General features: G+C 48.6%; 1 protein-coding gene across 1 annotated transcript in view; it reads left to right on the top strand.

Annotated features, from left to right (window-relative positions):
* SLC24A1 (solute carrier family 24 member 1) overlaps positions 1–17,288 on the top strand; it is a 192,664-nt gene that overhangs the window by 7,903 nt on the left and 167,473 nt on the right. Inside the window, exon 3 of the mRNA XM_063925593.1 lies at positions 1,916–2,024. Within this exon, the coding sequence (XP_063781663.1) occupies positions 1,916–2,024 (109 nt within the window). The remainder of the gene's footprint in view (positions 1–1,915; positions 2,025–17,288) is intronic.

Raw genomic sequence — 17,288 nt, 5'->3', positions numbered from 1 at the left:
TGGGGTCCTGAGGACCGAGTTTGAGAACCACTGCTCTATATAATATGAATGACCTATGGACACGCCTGCTTTTTTCCAGACACTCCCTGAAAACGGTCAGTTGACACCCACAAACGCCTTCTTCCTGACAATCTCCTTGCGATCGCCTGTGCGAACGGATCCCTCGCACAAACACATCGCTGAGCGGCGATCTGCTTTGTACCCGTACAATGTGCCTGCGCATTGAGGTGCATAAGCATGCGTAGTTTGGACCTGATCGCCCGCTGTGCGAAAACGCACAGCAGCGATCAGGTCTGAATTACCCCCTTTGTTAGGACAGTCACATTTTTCATAGACTGTACCGCTGTCCCACCTTCGTTCCGCAGTATCCCGCAGTGGTCGTGGGGGCAGTTGTGGGACCTCTCACTTGCTGCAGCAGCAGCAGTGAATAGACACAGCATCTGTTCACCAGCAGAGAGGGACAGGGGGCATGGCATGCAGCTCACAGAGCGCTGTCCATGCCGCCTTAGCACTGGCATATCTATAATGGGTGCAGTGTGTGCGGTGCACACGGGCCCCTGGGTCCATAGGGGGCCCCCACCGCACACACTGTACCCATTTCTTCTATTCTCACCTTTCAGGCGTCCATCGTGACTGTGTGTGGGCCCCCTCCTCTCCCGTAGCCGCCACCGCCGATGCTAATTCACTGAGCACTAGAGATGCGGCGGACATTTTTTCAGAGTCCTGCACATGCGCTGTAGACTCTGGCACTGTGCCAGAGTCTCAGTGCTAAAAGTGCTAACAGCGGCGCTGCCAGCTACAGCCTTTCATGAAGGTTTCCAGTCAGTAAGGCATACTTTTGTTATACTGGTGATAAATGATTGCTTTGAGCAGAGGCGTATCTAGAGAGGAGGGGGCCCACACACGGAGACTGCACTCCTCTCTAGCTACGCCTCTGCCTCATAGTGATGAAAATGGGAGCATAGCTTGCGATTGTGGCACTTGCCCTGAGGCCACGCCCCTTAGACACAAGGCCATGCCGCTAATCTCGGGCGCGTGCCAATCACAGCCTGTAACACGCCAGTTAGGAGCTGATTGGTTGGCACATTTGGGCATACGTGTCAAAGCTTGAAGTGGAAAGAGATAAAGTGGATGTGTATCGGGATGGCGGCGTTCAGCAACCCGACGCCGGGATCCCGGCTGCAGAATGCCAGGGGTTCTATTCCCACTCTATGGGTGTCGTGGACACCCACGAGTAAGAATAGTCCCTGCTGGTTGGCATGCCGACTGTCAGGATTGTGAGGGGGCGGGATGTAGGGGTAGGTAATGTGACTGGCTGTCTCCTGACCACCGGTCACATAACTACATCCCGATAAAGTACCAACCAATCAACTTCTGTCATTTTACAAGCTGAGTTTGAAAAATGACAGGATTGGTTGGTGCTTTATCTCTCCATTTTATTTCTCTCCAGTCTTTGATAAATCTGCCCCTTGTTCTGTTTGTGGCTGATTGAAAGAAGTTGCTGGAGATAGTGAACTAGACAGTAGCTAGACTTGTCATATTTTGGAGGCACACTGGCACTTGTAGTTTTACAACATCTGGGAGTACCTCTTGTCTACCTCTGGTCATGTTGTACCAGTATTATATCCAGGTAACAAAGAGCAATCTGAAAGCACATTGTAGGGCAATCTATTACTGCATATGCCTTCATCTGTGTTTCCACCATCAAACATGCCATTCTGTAAGGGTGTGTGTAGATAAGTACATGGGGTTTTGTGTCTGGGTATTGTTAGTCTCCTTCTGTTTGCACAGTTTGATTTTATGGGTTCATGGTGTTTAATCCGATTTGATGATGAAAGAAATAATGTTACATGTACTGTAGATATAATTAGTCATGGCTAATATAACATAATATTTGTTCCACCTCTCTGTCCAGCTGAAACCATTCCTTACCAGAGGCGGGAGCTCGGCCTCTCTGCACAACAGCACCATCCGCAGCACCATCTTCCAGCTTATGATTCACACCCTGGACCCTCTAGGGGAAGGTAAGAGAACTTCCAATGAGCACTGATGGACCTACTGAAACTAATGGACTGGTGATGGCTATGACTGGTAGCTAGAGATGACACGGGTGTATTTATTTACTGAATTCTCTTCAGTTCATGACACTGGCTGTTCTGTGATTTTGGCACAAGGAGACTATAAGTGAGTGTTACAGGCAGCACAACCATTGTACTTGGCATTTGGGATATTGCAGCAGAGAGCATCAATCTGTGTCTCTCCAGGCGTTTTGGAATTGCAGTTCCCAGTTTATCTTGTCAGCCAGTGAACAGGGAACCTAGTAGATACAGAACAGCTGTAGAGCCAAAGAGGGTTATAGGCTTGTATTATAAGGGAGGCCATCTTCCCGCTGACTGCTGTGCTTCTACTTTTCCTCTGATCACATCCCTTGCTTTTATGTTACTGGTTTACACAGGGTGACAAACACACAGCTTCAGTACTCAGAGCCAGGGCTTCAGCATGATGGAGCTTTAATGCATGGAGTCATCACTCATATCACTTTCCTGCTATACATGTCCCAACTGATTGTATGGGTTTAATTGACACATTTATTAATTTGTGGATATCAAAGAGCCTAAGTAAAAAGTGAAACATGTTAATTAGAGACATCAGTCACGGCTAGGGTTTCCAGATTCAGGTATGCAGTGTGATTCTCAAAAGAGCATGTTTAAAGTAGAGATGAGCGGGTTCGGTTTCTCTGAATCCGAACCCGCACGAACTTCATGTTTTTTTCACGGGTCCGAGCAGACTCGGATCCTCCCGCCTTGCTCGGTTAACCCGAGCGCGCCCGAACGTCATCATGACGCTGTCGGATTCTCGCGAGACTCGGATTCTATATAAGGAGCCGCGCGTCGCCGCCATTTTCACACGTGCATTGAGATTGATAGGGAGAGGACGTGGCTGGCGTCCTCTCCATTTAGATTAGGGTTGAGAGAGAGAGAGAGAGATTGACCTGAGGCTGTGATACTGTAGAAGAGAGTGCAGAGTTTAATGACTGACGACCACAGTGACCACCAGACAGTGCAGTTGTTTGTTTTATTTAATATATCCGTTCTCTGCCTGAAAAAAACGATACACACAGTGACTCAGTCACATACCATATCTGTGTGCACTGCTCAGCCCAGTGTGCTGCATCAATGTATATATATATCTGACTGTGCTCAGCTCACACAGCTTATAATTGTGGGGGAGACTGGGGAGCACTGCAGTGCCAGTTATAGGTTATAGCAGGAGCCAGGAGTACATAATATTATATTAAAATTAAACAGTGCACACTTTTGCTGCAGGAGTGCCACTGCCAGTGTGACTAGTGACCAGTGACCTGACCACCAGTATATATAATATTAGTAGTATACTATCTCTTTATCAACCAGTCTATATTAGCAGCAGACACAGTACAGTGCGGTAGTTCACGGCTGTGGCTACCTCTGTGTCGGCACTCGGCAGCCCGTCCATAATTGTATATACCACCTAACCGTGGTTTTTTTTTCTTTCTTTATAGTCATACTAGTTACGAGTATACTATCTCTTTATCAACCAGTCTATATTAGCAGCAGACACAGTACAGTGCGGTAGTTCACGGCTGTGGCTACCTCTGTGTCGGCACTCGGCAGCCCGTCCATAATTGTATATACCACCTAACCGTGTTTTTTTTTTCTTTCTTTATACATACATACTAGTTACGAGTATACTATCTCTTTATCAACCAGTCTATATTAGCAGCAGACACAGTACAGTGCGGTAGTTCACGGCTGTGGCTACCTCTGTGTCGGCACTCGGCAGCCCGTCCATAATTGTATATACCACCTAACCGTGGTTTTTTTTTCTTTCTTTATACATACATACTAGTTACGAGTATACTATCTCTTTATCAACCAGTCTATATATTAGCAGCAGACACAGTACAGTGCGGTAGTTCACGGCTGTGGCTACCTCTGTGTCGGCACTCGGCAGCCCGTCCATAATTGTATATACCACCTAACCGTGGTTTTTTTTTCTTTCTTTATACATACATACTAGTTACGAGTATACTATCTCTTTATCAACCAGTCTATATTAGCAGCAGACACAGTACAGTGCGGTAGTTCACGGCTGTGGCTACCTCTGTGTCGGCACTCGGCAGCCCGTCCATAATTGTATATACCACCTAACCGTGGTTTTTTTTTCTTTCTTTATACATACATACTAGTTACGAGTATACTATCTCTTTATCAACCAGTCTATATATTAGCAGCAGACACAGTACAGTGCGGTAGTTCACGGCTGTGGCTACCTCTGTGTCGGCACTCGGCAGCCCGTCCATAATTGTATATACCACCTAACCGTGGTTTTTTTTTCTTTCTTTATAGTCATACTAGTTACGAGTATACTATCTCTTTATCAACCAGTCTATATTAGCAGCAGACACAGTACAGTGCGGTAGTTCACGGCTGTGGCTACCTCTGTGTCGGCACTCGGCAGCCCGTCCATAATTGTATATACCACCTAACCGTGGTTTTTTTTTCTTTCTTTATACATACATACTAGTTACGAGTATACTATCTCTTTATCAACCAGTCTATATATTAGCAGCAGACACAGTACAGTGCGGTAGTTCACGGCTGTGGCTACCTCTGTGTCGGCACTCGGCAGCCCGTCCATAATTGTATATACCACCTAACCGTGGTTTTTTTTTCTTTCTTTATAGTCATACTAGTTACGAGTATACTATCTCTTTATCAACCAGTCTATATTAGCAGCAGACACAGTACAGTGCGGTAGTTCACGGCTGTGGCTACCTCTGTGTCGGCACTCGGCAGCCCGTCCATAATTGTATATACCACCTAACCGTGGTTTTTTTTTCTTTCTTTATACATACATACTAGTTACGAGTATACTATCTCTTTATCAACCAGTCTACATTAGCAGCAGACACAGTACAGTGCGGTAGTTCACGGCTGTGGCTACCTCTGTGTCGGCACTCGGCAGCCCGTCCATAATTGTATACTAGTATCCAATCCATCCATCTCCATTGTTTACCTGAGGTGCCTTTTAGTTGTGCCTATTAAAATATGGAGAACAAAAATGTTGAGGTTCCAAAATTAGGGAAAGATCAAGATCCACTTCCACCTCGTGCTGAAGCTGCTGCCACTAGTCATGGCCGAGACGATGAAATGCCAGCAACGTCGTCTGCCAAGGCCGATGCCCAATGTCATAGTACAGAGCATGTCAAATCCAAAACACCAAATATCAGTAAAAAAAGGACTCCAAAACCTAAAATAAAATTGTCGGAGGAGAAGCGTAAACTTGCCAATATGCCATTTACCACACGGAGTGGCAAGGAACGGCTGAGGCCCTGGCCTATGTTCATGGCTAGTGGTTCAGCTTCACATGAGGATGGAAGCACTCAGCCTCTCGCTAGAAAAATGAAAAGACTCAAGCTGGCAAAAGCAGTAGCACCGCAAAGAACTGTGCGTTCTTCGAAATCCCAAATCCACAAGGAGAGTCCGACTCCAATTGTGTCGGTTGCGATACCTGACCTTCCCAACACTGGACGTGAAGAGCATGCGCCTTCCACCATTTGCACGCCCCCTGCAAGTGATGGAAGGAGCACCCGCAGTCCAGTTCCTGATAGTCAGATTGAAGATGTCAGTGTTGAAGTACACCAGGATGAGGAGGATATGGGTGTTGCTGGCGCTGGGGAGGAAATTGACCAGGAGGATTCTGATGGTGAGGTGGTTTGTTTAAGTCAGGCACCCGGGGAGACACCTGTTGTCCGTGGTAGGAATATGGCCGTTGACATGCCTGGTGAAAATACCAAAAAAATCAGCTCTTCGGTGTGGAAGTATTTCACCAGAAATGCGGACAACAGGTGTCAAGCCGTGTGTTCCCTTTGTCAAGCTGTAATAAGTAGGGGTAAGGACGTTAACCTCCTCGGAACATCCTCCCTTATACGTCACCTGCAGCGCATTCATAATAAGTCAGTGACAAGTTCAAAAACTTTGGGTGACAGCGGAAGCAGTCCACTGACCAGTAAATCCCTTCCTCTTGTAACCAAGCTCACGCAAACCACCCCACCAACTCCCTCAGTGTCAATTTCCTCCTTCCCCAGGAATGCCAATAGTCCTGCAGGCAATGTCACTGGCAATTCTGACGAGTCCTCTCCTGCCTGGGATTCCTCCGATGCATCCTTGTGTGTAACGCCTACTGCTGCTGGCGCTGCTGTTGTTGCTGCTGGGAGTCGATGGTCATCCCAGAAGGGAAGTCGTAAGCACACTTTTACTACTTCCACCAAGCAATTGACTGTCCAACAGTCCTTTGCGAGGAAGATGAAATATCACAGCAGTCATCCTGTTGCAAAGCGGATAACTGAGGCCTTGACAACTATGTTGGTGTTAGACGTGCGTCCGGTGTCCGCCGTTAGTTCACAGGGAACTAGACAATTTCTTGAGGTAGTGTGCCCCCGTTACCAAATACCATCTAGGTTCCACTTCTCTAGGCAGGCGATACCGAGAATGTACACGGACGTCAGAAAAAGACTCACCAGTGTCCTAAAAAATGCAGTTGTACCCAATGTCCACTTAACCACGGACATGTGGACAAGTGGAGCAGGGCAGGGTCAGGACTATATGACTGTGACAGCCCACTGGGTAGATGTATGGACTCCCGCCGCAAGAACAGCAGCGGCGGCACCAGTAGCAGCATCTCGCAAACGCCAACTCTTTCCTAGGCAGGCTACGCTTTGTATCACCGGTTTCCAGAATACGCACACAGCTGAAAACCTCTTACGGCAACTGAGGAAGATCATCGCGGAATGGCTTACCCCAATTGGACTCTCCTGTGGATTTGTGGCATCGGACAACGCCAGCAATATTGTGTGTGCATTAAATCTGGGCCAATTCCAGCACGTCCCATGTTTTGCACATACCTTGAATTTGGTGGTGCAGAATTTTTAAAAAAACGACAGGGGCGTGCAAGAGATGCTGTCGGTGGCCAGAAGAATTGCGGGACACTTTCGGCGTACAGGCACCACGTACAGAAAACTGGAGCACCACCAAAAACTACTGAACCTGCCCTGCCATCATCTGAAGCAAGAAGTGGTAACGAGGTGGAATTCAACCCTGTATATGCTTCAGAGGTTGGAGGAGCAGCAAAAGGCCATTCAAGCCTATACAATTGAGCACGATATAGGAGGTGGGATGCACCTGTCTCAAGCGCAGTGGAGAATGATTTCAACGTTGTGCAAGGTTCTGATGCCCTTTGAACTTGCCACACGTGAAGTTAGTTCAGACACTGCCAGCCTGAGTCAGGTCATTCCCCTCATCAGGCTTTTGCAGAAGAAGCTGGAGACATTGAAGGAGGAGCTAACACGGAGCGATTCCGCTAGGCATGTGGGACTTGTGGATGGAGCCCTTAATTCGCTTAGCAAGGATTCACGGGTGGTCAATCTGTTGAAATCAGAGCACTACATTTTGGCCACCGTGCTCGATCCTAGATTTAAAGCCTACCTTGGATCTCTCTTTCCGGCAGACACAAGTCTGCTGGGGTTCAAACACCTGCTGGTGAGTAAATTGTCAAGTCAAGCGGAACGCGACCTGTCAACAACATCTCCTCCTTCACATTCTCCCGCAACTGGGGGTGCGAGGAAAAGGCTCAGAATTCCGAGCCCACCCGCTGGCGGTGATGCAGGGCAGTCTGGAGCGACTGCTGATGCTGACATCTGGTCCGGACTGAAGGACCTGACAACGATTACGGACATGTCGTCTACTGTCACTGCATATGATTCTCTCCCCATTGAAAGAATGGTGGAGGATTATATGAGTGACCGCATCCAAGTAGGCACGTCACACAGTCCGTACTTATACTGGCAGGAAAAAGAGGCAATTTGGAGGCCCTTGCACAAACTGGCTTTATTCTACCTAAGTTGCCCTCCCACAAGTGTGTACTCCGAAAGAGTGTTTAGTGCCGCCGCTCACCTTGTCAGCAATCGGCGTACGAGGTTACATCCAGAAAATGTGGAGAAGATGATGTTCATTAAAATGAATTATAATCAATTCCTCCGTGGAGACATTGACCAGCAGCAATTGCCTCCACAAAGTACACAGGGAGCTGAGATGGTGGATTCCAGTGGGGACGAATTGATAATCTGTGAGGAGGGGGATGTACACGGTGATATATCGGAGGATGATGAGGTGGACATCTTGCCTCTGTAGAGCCAGTTTGTGCAAGGAGAGATTAATTGCTTCTTTTTTGGTGGGGGTCCAAACCAGCCCGTCATATCAGTCACAGTCGTGTGGCAGACCCTGTCACTGAAATGATGGGTTGGTTAAAGTGTGCATGTCCTGTTTATACAACATAAGGGTGGGTGGGAGGGCCCAAGGACAATTCCATCTTGCACCTCTTTTTTCTTTTCTTTTTCTTTGCGTCATGTGCTGTTTGGGGAGGGTTTTTTGGAAGGGACATCCTGCGTGACACTGCAGTGCCACTCCTAGATGGGCCCGGTGTTTGTGTCGGCCACTAGGGTCGCTTATCTTACTCACACAGCTACCTCATTGCGCCTCTTTTTTTCTTTGCGTCATGTGCTGTTTGGGGAGGGTTTTTTGGAAGGGACATCCTGCGTGACACTGCAGTGACACTCCTAGATGGGCCCGGTGTTTGTGTCGGCCACTAGGGTCGCTTATCTTACTCACACAGCTACCTCATTGCGCCTCTTTTTTTCTTTGCGTCATGTGCTGTTTGGGGAGGGTTTTTTGGAAGGGACATCCTGCGTGACACTGCAGTGCCACTCCTAGATGGGCCCGGTGTTTGTGTCGGCCACTAGGGTCGCTAATCTTACTCACACAGCTACCTCATTGCGCCTCTTTTTTTCTTTGCGTCATGTGCTGTTTGGGGAGGGTTTTTTGGAAGGGCCATCCTGCGTGACACTGCAGTGCCACTCCTAGATGGGCCCGGTGTTTGTGTCGGCCACTAGGGTTGCTTATCTTACTCACACAGCGACCTCGGTGCAAATTTTAGGACTAAAAATAATATTGTGAGGTGTGAGGTATTCAGAATAGACTGAAAATGAGTGGAAATTATGGTTTTTGAGGTTAATAATACTTTGGGATCAAAATGACCGCCAAATTCTATGATTTAAGCTGTTTTTTAGGTTTTTTGGAAAAAAACACCCGAATCCAAAACACACCCGAATCCGACAAAAAAAATTCGGTGAGGTTTTGCCAAAACGCGGTCGAACCCAAAACACGGCCGCGGAACCGAACCCAAAACCAAAACACAAAACCCGAAAAATTTCCGGCGCTCATCTCTAGTTTAAAGCTGGGTACACACTGGAGCGTCTTTATGGTGGAGCCGGCGTCGTGCCAACAGTGTCCCGCCAAGCAGATACACTCGCCAATCGGCCACTTGATATGCTGGTCATCACATCACAGCTGGACGGGCATTTGTATTTGCCCGTCCAGCTATGACGTCAGTGCCAGCAAGTGTGCAGGCAGTCGGCAGACAGCCCATATACACAGTCAGATGCACCAATGTATCTGCAGATATGTCGGGCATCAGCTGTGCTGCAGGTCCGATGCAATATGTCTATGAACATATCAGGTGTACACACCTGCCACCAGCTCACAATTTATTGCCCGATATATTGCCCATTGTGTACCTAGCTTAAGACAATAAAAATCAAGGTGGAATATGCCTATAAACTCAGCCAGGCCTCATAGAGGGGACAGCGGCATCCTGAAGGTCAGAATCCTGATGGATCCCGACGGTAAGTACTGTGGTTATGGTTAGGCACTGGGGGAGGGTTAGGGTTATGCTGCATAAAAGGTGGGGTAAGGTTAGGCTGCGGAAAGGGTGGGTTACAATACTCATCGGGATTCTGAACATTGAGATACCGACCGCCGGGATTAAGATACCATCCCTCATTGAGGTGGAGGAAGTGGCCTGTGGGCATCTGTGTGGCTTATTTCTGCTCATCATAGAGCCATAGCAACAAATTGTCAGAAAAGATTTAAACCAATGGGGCTGATTCTGAAATGTGAGCAAAGCAAAAAAAAAAAAAATTATGTTTCTATACAGTGGCGTATCTATAATGGGGGTAGTCCAGAGGGGGCTCCCACCGCACATGCTGCGCCCATTTTTAAAATACTTACCCCTCCGGAGTCCAGCGCCGGCAGCGCTGTTAAAACACCGTGAAAATGGCTCAGCGGCCATTGTCACGGAGTTCTGTGCATGCGCAGTAGAGAAATCTCAGGGAAAATGGCCGCCGCACCATTTTCCCAGAGATCAGTGCATGCGCAGTAGAGTCTGAGCACTCTAGTACTCAGACTCTCAGCGCTGCCAGCAGAGAGGAGGGGGCCCAATGGAGGAGGCTGAACACGGGCCTCCTCCACTCTTAAAGCGCCCCTGTTTGTATAATACCAGTATATGACTTACACACAGAACCTTTGGCTGATTAGGACTTGATGAAAGCAAACTTGAAGTCAGCCAACCTCAGAGCCTGTGCAGTTCATATTTGTTACTGTTCCTGATTAAAGAGCTACTATAGCAACCCTGAAAACAAGTCCCTTTATATAGGGAACAAACCATGTTGCAAAGCAAGTGGTGCAAATGCTTTTTTCTGCACGCAGGGTGAATACTGGCTGCTTTTGCATGTAGCCCACAAATGCTGGACAGCTTTATTTTTACACAGAAATTTAGATGTGAGTTTGCACACTCCCCTCCCAAATTCAGTCCTCCCGACTGTCCCAATTTTTGCGGGAAAGTCCAGTTTTTCTGGGACTGTCCTGCTGTTCCACCCGCGGATAGCAGTGTCTCGCAGTGGGGGAGGTGGGTAGTTGGGAGACCCTCTCTCATTCACTGCTCTGCTTAGTAGAGCAGCATTGAATAGATGCTGGATGCATGCGCCCAGCGTCTATTCACCGGGAGACAGAGGGACAGGGTGCATGCCAGCAGATCACAGAGCACTGGGAATGCCCTCACAGCAGTGAAAACAGGAGCGTGGCCTTGTGGGAAGTGTCACAATCATGAGCCACACTCCTATTCATGAGGCCATGCCCCCTAAATTCAGGAAAGGCGCGCACATTTGTCCCTCCTCCAACCCAGTAAAAAGTTGGGAGGTATGCAAATGTGTCACTGTCTATGCACATGTTACATCTGCCACACCTACCATGCAGCATGGTTCTACCAAGGCAAAATAACTTGCTTATTTGCTTTGCTCCCAACTTAGAACCAGCGCCAGGGAGGGATTTACTAACCATCCGCGGTACATTCCGCCACACATCGCATTGATACTAATTGCATATGTACTAAAGCTGGGTACACACTAGACAATATGCTCCATGAGTGATATCGTCAATATTTGCCCTTGCACTTCCAGGCAAATTACATTGGGGCTGATTCAGACCTGACCGTAGATGTGCTAAATTTAGCACATCTACGATCAGCTTCCCTGACATGCGGGGGGACAGCCAGCACAGGGCTAATCTGCCCCGCATGTCAGGGCCGACCGCCCCCCCCTCCCTCCCTTCCCCGCACAAGTACAAAAGTATCGCACGGCGGAGATGCTTTTGTACTGGAAGAGTAGCTCCCAGCCAGTGCAGCTCCCAGCCAGTGCAGCTCCTGTGCGCTGGCAGGTAGCTACTCGTCGCAACTCGGGTCGCACCAGCTGCGTGTGACGTCACGCAGCCGCCGCGGCCCACCCTCCAACAGTCCGGGCACACCTGGCGAAAACGCACAGCACCGGTCAGGTCTGAATTAGTCCCATAGTGCATACACACTGAACGTGTGTATGCACTATGCCACCATCCCGAACATGCAGTTACAGATTATATACAGTAGTCAAAACTGACCTGCATGTACAGACGACAGAAGGCTTCATTAGCAACCCTCGGGAACGCGCATCATTGACAAAAAAGTGCCTACTTACTGGACGATATCGTTCAGAAATGTCATTATCATTCATATCGTTAATATCACCTCCAATAAGAGCCTTTGCGATGACAGGACTTCTGGGTTTCGGCCTCGGAGTCCGTCTGCACATGTGCACAGTGTCACAGTGGCTGCGGGGACGCCGGGGAGTGCTGGATCCCTTTCCAGAAGGATGCTGAAAGAAGCCCATGGGCTTCTATAGGGTATTGCCAGCAAAAGCTGGTATTACCCTCCACACCGAAGCCCCGGAAGTTAAGTCTTAGCACATATGGGAAATGTGGATAAAGGGGGAGATGTACTAAGCCTTGAAAAGTGATAAAGTACCAGCCAATCAGCTCCCAACTGCCATGTTACAGGCTGTGTTTGAAAAAAGACAGGAGCTGGTTGGTAAGTAGTTTATCACTCTCCACTTTATCAGTTTTTCTGGGCTTAGTACATCTCCCCCTAAGTCTGAAAAGTGTATTTTGGCCGCATTTTCCCTTTAGTACATCCCCCCCCATCCTACAAGAGAAGTCACCAAGTGCGAACTTGGAGATGGTTGGCGTATGAATTACATGAGTTAGTTAGGCATATAGGACCATGCTGGTTATATTTTTGGATTGGTATAATTACGGAACAGATTTAATTACTTCATGGTAAGTTGTTTATTCGCTATGGTTTTGAATGGTCTTGGTGGTTTCCAGTCCCGTTTAAGAGATTTTCAAGAAGATGTAAAGAAATCCAAACTTCAGAGGCCTCTGTGTGATTTCTGTGGGCTGATGAATGAGTCTTAGGGGCCTATTTATCCAGGATGCGGATGAGAGGTTATAAAATCGCCCCAAACTCGCACTGCGATAATTGATTACATTGCAGGGATGTATCAATTATCGCATGCAGGAAAAGAGCTTGCGGTCAAGCTCTGTCCCTGCGATGCCTCTTCACAGCATCATCAGGGTAAAATACCCTGATGTCCTGCTGCGCATGCACCGCATGCATCGCCCCCCACCGACACCGCCGCTACTGCTGCCACCACCCAGTCAACCCCCCCCGTCATGACTACCCCCGCATGCCGTGGACCCCCCCCAGCAGGATAATATACTCACCTGTCCAAGGAGCTGGTCCGCGCTGCTTCAGGAGCCTGCCGGGCGCCAGGTCCTTCTCCTGCGCTCTGACCCCCGGTGCTGTAAAATGCACTGACGTTTTGCAACGTCATTTTACTGCACCGTGGTCACATTACAGCATATGGGGGACCCAGCCCCCGGCAGCGCTCAGCGGAGCAGCGGACACCGGCTCCCTGGACAGGTGAGTATGGTTTTGGGGTTTTTTAACTTTTTTTTTTATTACTATTGTTATTTTTACACTGTGATCAGCTTGTGTGTCCATCGGTCACACAGAGCTGATCACTAGAGCCCGGTCCCTGCTCAGTTTTCTCTGCCAAGGGCAGAGAAAGCTGGGCAAAAGGGTGCTTATCGCAGTGCAGCCCTATGAACTCGCCAACCTGAGCTGGCGAGGTTATCACAGGGCACACTGCGGTATTTTTCCACATTTTTTTTTTTTGTAAATCTGGTCAGATCGCATTTCCCATTATAAGTATGGGGAATGCGATGTGGCTTACTAAAAAAAGTGAATTAAAGGGTTTGGAGCTGTTTTTCATGAAAACTAGAGATGAGCGCCGGAAATTTTTCGGGTTTTGTGTTTTGGTTTTGGGTTCGGTTCCGCGGCCGTGTTTTGGGTTCGACCGCGTTTTGGCAAAACCTAACCGAATTTTTTTTGTCGGATTCGGGTGTGTTTTGGATTCGGGTGTTTTTTTCCAAAAAACCTAAAAAACAGCTTAAATCATAGAATTTGGGGGTCATTTTGATCCCAAAGTATTATTAACCTAAAAAACCATAATTTCCACTCATTTTCAGTCTATTCTGAATACCTCACACCTCACAATATTATTTTTAGTCCTAAAATTTGCACCGAGGTCGCTGGATGACTAAGCTAAGCGACCCTAGTGGCCGACACAAACACCTGGCCCATCTAGGAGTGGCACTGCAGTGTCACGCAGGATGTCCCTTCCAAAAAACCCTCCCCAAACAGCACATGACGCAAAGAAAAAAAGAGGCGCAATGAGGTAGCTGTGTGAGTAAGATAAGCGACCCTAGTGGCCGACACAAACACCGGGCCCATCTAGGAGTGTCACTGCAGTGTCACGCAGGATGTCCCTTCCAAAAAACCCTCCCCAAACAGCACATGACGCAAAGAAAAAAAGAGGCGCAATGAGGTAGCTGTGTGAGTAAGATAAGCGACCCTAGTGGCCGACACAAACACCGGGCCCATCTAGGAGTGTCACTGCAGTGTCACGCAGGATGTCCCTTCCAAAAAACCCTCCCCAAACAGCACATGACGCAAAGAAAAAAAGAGGCGCAATGAGGTAGCTGTGTGAGTAAGATAAGCGACCCTAGTGGCCGACACAAACACCGGGCCCATCTAGGAGTGGCACTGCAGTGTCACGCAGGATGTCCCTTCCAAAAAACCCTCCCCAAACAGCACATGACGCAAAGAAAAAAAGAGGCGCAATTAGGTAGCTGTGTGAGTAAGATAAGCGACCCTAGTGGCCGACACAAACACCGGGCCCATCTAGGAGTGTCACTGCAGTGTCACGCAGGATGTCCCTTCCAAAAAACCCTCCCCAAACAGCACATGACGCAAAGAAAAAAAGAGGCGCAATGAGGTAGCTGTGTGAGTAAGATAAGCGACCCTAGTGGCCGACACAAACACCGGGCCCATCTAGGAGTGTCACTGCAGTGTCACGCAGGATGTCCCTTCCAAAAAACCCTCCCCAAACAGCACATGACGCAAAGAAAAAAAGAGGCGCAATGAGGTAGCTGTGTGAGTAAGATAAGCGACCCTAGTGGCCGACACAAACACCGGGCCCATCTAGGAGTGTCACTGCAGTGTCACGCAGGATGTCCCTTCCAAAAAACCCTCCCCAAACAGCACATGACGCAAAGAAAAAAAGAGGCGCAATGAGGTAGCTGTGTGAGTAAGATAAGCGACCCTAGTGGCCGACACAAACACCGGGCCCATCTAGGAGTGTCACTGCAGTGTCACGCAGGATGTCCCTTCCAAAAAACCCTCCCCAAACAGCACATGACGCAAAGAAAAAAAGAGGCGCAATGAGGTAGCTGTGTGAGTAAGATAAGCGACCCTAGTGGCCGACACAAACACCGGGCCCATCTAGGAGTGGCACTGCAGTGTCACGCAGGATGTCCCTTCCAAAAAACCCTCCCCAAACAGCACATGACGCAAAGAAAAAAAGAGGCGCAATGAGGTAGCTGTGTGAGTAAGATAAGCGACCCTAGTGGCCGACACAAACACCGGGCCCATCTAGGAGTGTCACTGCAGTGTCACGCAGGATGTCCCTTCCAAAAAACCCTCCCCAAACAGCACATGACGCAAAGAAAAAAAGAGGCGCAATGAGGTAGCTGTGTGAGTAAGATAAGCGACCCTAGTGGCCGACACAAACACCGGGCCCATCTAGGAGTGTCACTGCAGTGTCACGCAGGATGTCCCTTCCAAAAAACCCTCCCCAAACAGCACATGACGCAAAGAAAAATTAAAGAAAAAAGAGGTGCAAGATGGAATTGTCCTTGGGCCCTCCCACCCACCCTTATGTTGTATAAACAGGACATGCACACTTTAACCAACCCATCATTTCAGTGACAGGGTCTGCCACACGACTGTGACTGATATGACGGGTTGGTTTGGGCCCCCACCAAAAAAGAAGCAATTAATCTCTCCTTGCACAAACTGGCTCTACAGAGGCAAGATGTCCACCTCATCATCATCCTCCGATATATCACCGTGTACATCACCCTCCTCACAGATTATCAATTCGTCCCCACTGGAATCCACCATCTCAGCTCCCTGTGTACTTTGTGGAGGCAATTGCTGCTGGTCAATGTCTCCGCGGAGGAATTGATTATAATTCATTTTAATGAACATCATCTTCTCCACATTTTCTGGATGTAACCTCGTACGCCGATTGCTGACAAGGTGAGCGGCGGCACTAAACACTCTTTCGGAGTACACACTTGTGGGAGGGCAACTTAGGTAGAATAAAGCCAGTTTGTGCAAGGGCCTCCAAATTGCCTCTTTTTCCTGCCAGTATAAGTACGGACTGTGTGACGTGCCTACTTGGATGCGGTCACTCATATAATCCTCCACCATTCTTTCAATGTTGAGAGGATCATATGCAGTGACAGTAGACGACATGTCCGTAATCGTTGTCAGGTCCTTCAGTCCGGACCAGATGTCAGCATCAGCAGTCGCTCCAGACTGCCCTGCATCACCGCCAGCGGGTGGGCTCGGAATTCTGAGCCTTTTCCTCGCACCCCCAGTTGCGGGAGAATGTGAAGGAGGAGATGTTGACAGGTCGCGTTCCGCTTGACTTGACAATTTTCTCACCAGCAGGTCTTTCAACCCCAGCAGACTTGTGTCTGCCGGAAAGAGAGATCCAAGGTAGGCTTTAAATCTAGGATCGAGCACGGTGGCCAAAATGTAGTGCTCTGATTTCAACAGATTGACCACCCGTGAATCCTTGTTAAGTGAATTAAGGGCTCCATCCACAAGTCCCACATGCCTAGCGGAATCGCTCCGTGTTAGCTCCTCCTTCAATGTCTCCAGCTTCTTCTGCAAAAGCCTGATGAGGGGAATGACCTGACTCAGGCTGGCAGTGTCTGAACTGACTTCACGTGTGGCAAGTTCAAAGGGCATCAGAACCTTGCACAACGTTGAAATCATTCTCCACTGCGCTTGAGACAGGTGCATTCCACCTCCTATATCGTGCTCAATTGTATAGGCTTGAATGGCCTTTTGCTGCTCCTCCAACCTCTGAAGCATATAGAGGGTTGAATTCCACCTCGTTACCACTTCTTGCTTCAGATGATGGCAGGGCAGGTTCAGTAGTTTTTGGTGGTGCTCCAGTCTTCTGTACGTGGTGCCTGTACGCCGAAAGTGTCCCGCAATTCTTCTGGCCACCGACAGCATCTCTTGCACGCCCCTGTCGTTTTTAAAAAAATTCTGCACCACCAAATTCAAGGTATGTGCAAAACATGGGACGTGCTTGAATTGGCCCATATTTAATGCACACACAATATTGCTGGCGTTGTCCGATGCCACAAATCCACAGGAGAGTCCAATTGGGGTAAGCCATTCCGCGATGATCTTCCTCAGTTGCCGTAAGAGGTTTTCAGCTGTGTGCGTATTCTGGAAACCGGTGATACAAAGCGTAGCCTGCCTAGGAAAGAGTTGGCGTTTGCGAGATGCTGCTACTGGTGCCGCCGCTGCTGTTCTTGCGGCGGGAGTCCATACATCTA

This window comes from Pseudophryne corroboree, chromosome 6 (genome assembly GCF_028390025.1).
Source record: "Pseudophryne corroboree isolate aPseCor3 chromosome 6, aPseCor3.hap2, whole genome shotgun sequence".
In the NCBI taxonomy this organism is placed as follows: domain Eukaryota; kingdom Metazoa; phylum Chordata; class Amphibia; order Anura; family Myobatrachidae; genus Pseudophryne; species Pseudophryne corroboree.
This window is presented reverse-complemented; position numbering and strand designations above follow the sequence as displayed.